Source organism: Mycetomoellerius zeteki, unplaced genomic scaffold (assembly GCF_001594055.1).
Source record: "Mycetomoellerius zeteki isolate Tzet28-1 unplaced genomic scaffold, Tzet1.0 scaffold140, whole genome shotgun sequence".
NCBI lineage: Eukaryota > Metazoa > Arthropoda > Insecta > Hymenoptera > Formicidae > Mycetomoellerius > Mycetomoellerius zeteki.
In genome coordinates this window covers 303166-308195 of record NW_017256341.1, presented here as the reverse complement: position 1 = coordinate 308195, position 5030 = coordinate 303166, and the positions used below count along the sequence as shown (strand labels likewise).

The 5030-nt window shown below is 37.5% G+C and overlaps 1 protein-coding gene across 1 annotated transcript in view; it reads left to right on the top strand.

Annotated features, from left to right (window-relative positions):
* The window catches only part of Glut4EF (Glucose transporter 4 enhancer factor), a 96912-nt gene that overhangs the window by 1178 nt on the left and 90704 nt on the right, over positions 1 to 5030 (top strand). The window contains 1 exon segment of the mRNA XM_018462427.1: positions 1 to 222. This exon segment is cut by the window's left edge and continues 28 nt beyond it. Within this exon segment, the coding sequence (XP_018317929.1) occupies positions 1 to 222 (222 nt within the window).

The following is a 5030-nucleotide window of genomic DNA, read 5'->3' as shown; positions in this document are numbered from 1 at the left end:
TCCGTACGCTTCGACATCACGGGCGGGAGTCCGCCGAGTCCGAAGGAGTACACGGACCGCGATCTGATCGGACCGGGCTTCGGTTCCGTCACTGCCGCGCGATTGGTACCCGGTCAGAAGGTTTATCTAACGTACAACGGTAGGGAGATTCACGCGGAGGTCACGGAGCATCGCCAGCATCTCGACGAGGTGGACGTGGTCATTGCCCCGAACGGGCAAGAGGTGAGTCCATCGGCAAGTTACATTGTGCGTATATGCGTGCGTGCGTGCGTGCGTGCGTGTGTATGTGTGTGTGTGTGTGTGTGTGTGTGTCGCCAACTTCTGATCGCCGCGCGATGCACACGTGTGACAAGTGGTCAAACTTTATTGGTGTCACTCGCGCAGAACTACGCCGTTAAATTGAAATTCTAAATTGCAAATTTAATTAGATTTGCATATACATATATATATATATATCCAACAAACAATCTGGCTATCGTTTTTTGTATGTACATACACACTCTCTAAACTTTTGGAGTGAATCCTTACTCTGAAGAATAAAAGCTCACTCTTAAAAATCGAAAATTGAGCTACTCTTTTTTTAGACTGGCTCAATTTTCACTCTGCAGAGTGAGATTCCACTTCAAAAAATTTAGAGATATGTACCGAATCAACGGTTGCTCGCGAGGCAATTTCATTATTGTAGATGTATACCATAAATTGAGTGTTAAAAGATCTCACGGTATTTGCCAAAGTTTAAAAGATCTATAGACATCTTGGGAGACAGTGAAATTGCATGGGCGCCAATTTTCTCGATGAAAAGTGCTTTGGCTTTTTTCTAACTCTACTAACTTTGATCCACGCGACACGCGACACATTTTTAAAAATCATGGACGTAATAAGAACAGATTGCGCATTTCTATAAAGTTGTTACTATTGGTTTCAAAAGAGTGAAGTAACTTGATTTATATCGTTTTCTTTCTTTTCAAAATAGTTGAAGAAGAGATGCTGATAGAGTTAAACAGAGATGCTGAGAGATGTTTCAATTCTTTCTAATTAAGCACAGGGGATCGATTGTGTATCCTGAAACGAGATGAAAATTACAAAAGTGAACAAGTTTACTAAGTATTTACCCCAATGAAATCATAAATATTCTATAGGATTTTCACAAAACTGGAAATCAGGGAAGAATTAGAGAATTTTCTGAAAAATTAAAATTCTTGGCTTTAAAGAAGTTTAATACATGTAACATCACATCTACGTAGTTTCCAAATACTACCAACTTAACAATTTAAAATGCAAGCAGTGTCAGCAGCATTAATAGTAATTTACACTGTATATTAAATCTCTCAACAAAATATTTAACAATTTCCAAACCAAGACAAAAATATTAAAAAATGTCAAAAAATTATTGAAAGTTAAAGAAAGCAAAAACTTTGCCTAGAAATCAAGGAAAAATTATGAAATTTTAGGATAAGGAATTTATGACAATCGTGATCCTGATGAATTTTGCTCACTTTAGTAATTTTCACTTCGTTTCAAGATAGACAATCGACCTCCAGATGTTAAGTTCAAGGAATGCTCAGTCTATATATCTCTACTGCGTCTATGTTAAAAACTGAAAGCTGCGTGGTACGAGCGTCGAGTATGCGTTTCGATGTGAAAATCGAAAGTCGCGGACAATACAAAACAAACTTGGCAATAATAAAACAACGTTTTCGTTCGCCTGGAAAGAGCGAATTCGAAAGTAAAAGCCTCGCGACTTCTCGCGGCGCCGGTTATAGACTTCGCGTCGACGCGATTTGGGTATTCTTGGCGCGTAGCGGGTTAACGATCCTTAAGAAGATTAACGAATCGAAGGCATAATACCGGGCGTACTCGTGCAGCGAGATATGACGTCATATCCCGGGACTCTCGTTAGCACGAAAGACGCAGGTACAACGCGCTTGCGCGCACGCTAACCGTCTGTGTAAATCTAATGGTGAATTCGATCACTCGCACCACACTGGATCAATGCATGCTAAAAGTTAATTTATATAAAATATCTCAATACAGTGATACAATATAATCAACTTTGACAATAAAATGATATGTATTTTGTTAAATAACGTGACAATATCATTAGTAGATAGTTAAGCGTTTAAAATATTTATATATTTTTCCATTTAACTTTGTTAATTTCATGTAAAGCAACTTTTAGGATGCACTGATCTAGTGTGGTGCAAGTGAGCGAATTCGCTATTAATCGCACGACGATCGTGCCGGCCCGGCTCCTCCAGAGTGGAGTTGTATACACGCTCGTCCAACGACAGATTCGAGTCACAGAATCCGAGCGTGATCTAATTTCGTTAGGTGATACAATTCCCCTGATGACGAAACGAGCGTTTCAACAATTTATTCCCGTTTCTACCAATGTAGATTAACTTTAATCTCGGCTCAACTTGCTCTTCATCTTTTTTTAATTCTTAGAGCTAGAAAGAGATGAAGAGTTAGTTGGACCTACTCTCTAAAATCTTTGGAATAGAATCTAATTCTAAAGAGTGACAAAGAGTCATAATTGTGCCAGTGTGAAAGAGCTCAACTTTTGAGAGTGAGATTTCACTCTTTAGAGTTATATAGATTTCATTCCAAAGATTTTAAAAAGTAGAAATCCTATAATATAGTCTCGTCACAAGATGACAAAACTTTTGATTGACCCGTCATTTTTGTCAACTACAGTAAGTTAGAATGAAGAGTTTAAATGAGATAGCATGTATGTAAAAAGAGATAGTATATATATATACACCCTTCTTTTTTACTTTTGTTTTGACAAAATTCCTCGTGGCCAGATTTTGTTATAGGGTCTTTAGTTTAACCAAGATTGAAAGTAAACTGCATCGGTAAAAACGAGCATTAGACGTGCCGATCTGAAGGCACCGCTTTAAAGACGCCCAGAATCTGATCGAATCCGTACGCGCGCAGTATATAAAAGCGCTTTATAACCCGGCGAACGCGACATCCCGGGCGATGACGCCGGATAAAGATACGGGAGCTATTAAAAAGAAAGAAGAGTCGTGAAATACGTCGCGGCCAACGGGAACGCCGATGCGTGCGTGTGTCGTTAATCAGAAAATTTAATTTTCGTGACCCCGTTCCTAAAGTGGACGATCGAGTGGCTTGCCCCATTTACGCGGTGCGCATGAGCGCGATCCTCCCTCTCTCTCTTTCTCTCTCTCTCTCTCTCTCTCTCTCTCTCGGTCTTTTTCTCTCTCTTTCCCCTTGCGCTGACGGGATAGATGACGGTACGAAGGGAGGGAAAAGCTTCACCTCGTCACGCGTTGCATCCCAATTCGAGCGCGCGTTGAACGCCGGCTCCGTCACCGGAGAATCCAACCGCCGCCACCTTTAACCCTGTTTCGCCTCTCGCCTTCCACCTTCGGTGGAAAAGTCTCGCTTCCCGCGACAGAAAATTCAAGGAGGTGACTACGCCGGAGCGAACTCTAAGATGTTTGAAAGTTTATTTTTCTCCGTCGAAAAATGGTAGAAAGTGACAAATAATTTGATAACCCAAATTGTATTTTAATGTATTTATCGCCTCAGGACCTTTTCTTCAATCATCATTTATCATTTTTGTTTGCAACCTTGTTTATTCTAAATTGACAAATATAATGCTAATTTTTATAAGTATAAATTCTTTGAAATATAAATAGTTTGTTTCCCTCTTTTTTAAACAAATATGTAGCTATTTTCAAATGCAATAACTTTTAACTTTTTTTCTTGTAGTTCTTACTAAAGTTAATAAAAATACAGAGATTATTAAGACCTCGTTTAACTTAAACTGCGTTATACTGTAGCAGTTGTTAAATTTGGCAATAACTTCAATCAAAAGCTGTCAACAATATGGATGTAGAGTTAGAAGCTTTGTGATCGATAATGCAGCAAATATACATAAAATGAGAGAACAATTGGCAAGATCTGAAGAACTTGGCATGCCTGACGTTATCATTTACGGATGCTCCGCACATATTTTAAATCTTTTTGCGCGCGACATTGAAATTCCAGAAATTAAAAGTATTATAACATTAAAAAAATTATGAAATACTTTCGAAACACGCACTTTGCCACTGTTAAATATAAACAAGCAGATGGGAATGTGATACCAAAAGATGTTCGATGGAATACCTTGGCCGATTGTCTGGAATCATATATTAATAACTGGCACATTTTAAGTAAAGTTTGTACTGATAATCGAGCAACAATAAGCTCGGATATTTCATACAAAATTCACGATATGGATTTAAAAATTAGTGCAACTAATTATTTGGAAAAACTAAAAGTAATTTCAGTCGCTTTAGATAAGGTTCAACGAGATTGCTGCACAATTAGTGAAGCTACAGAAATTTGGATCGAAATAATGAATCATTTTAAATAAAACGACTATTTGGAGTTTGGCCTTAATTGCGTTCTAGAGCGAGATTTTAAAATGGCAATAACGCCTGCACATTATTTAGCAAATTTGCTAGATCATCGATTTAGAGAACTTCAGTTAAGCGAAGAACAATTAGATGAAGCCATGGAATATGTCAGTTTATATCATCCTGCAGCCATGCCTAACGTTTTATCCTACCGAGCAAAAACTTCTCCGTTCAAAAATTATCTTTTTTCTGAGGAAGTCATAAAAAATGTTAAGCCAATAACATGGTGGCTTGCGCTAAAAAATAATATCAATGTTGTTACATTTGATTTGGTAACACAACTCTATACAGCAGGAACTTTTCTGCTGGCATAGAAAGACTGTTCTCAGCTTAGGAAAAAGCTTCAAAATTAGTAACAATTTTGAAGGCATTAAACAAAAAAACTAATTTAATTGAACACGAATATTGACAATTGAAACTGCATAATCCGATCCTTTTTTAAGTTTTTGTTTATAGTTATTAGTAGAAAAAAACTACTACTGCACGGCGAGAATTTTTTCTTAGAATTTACTCTGAAAATATATATGATAGTCGTGGGATAACATTGTATTTCGAAGAATTTTAAAGTAAATCTCTCTCATTCATTAATAAAACTAC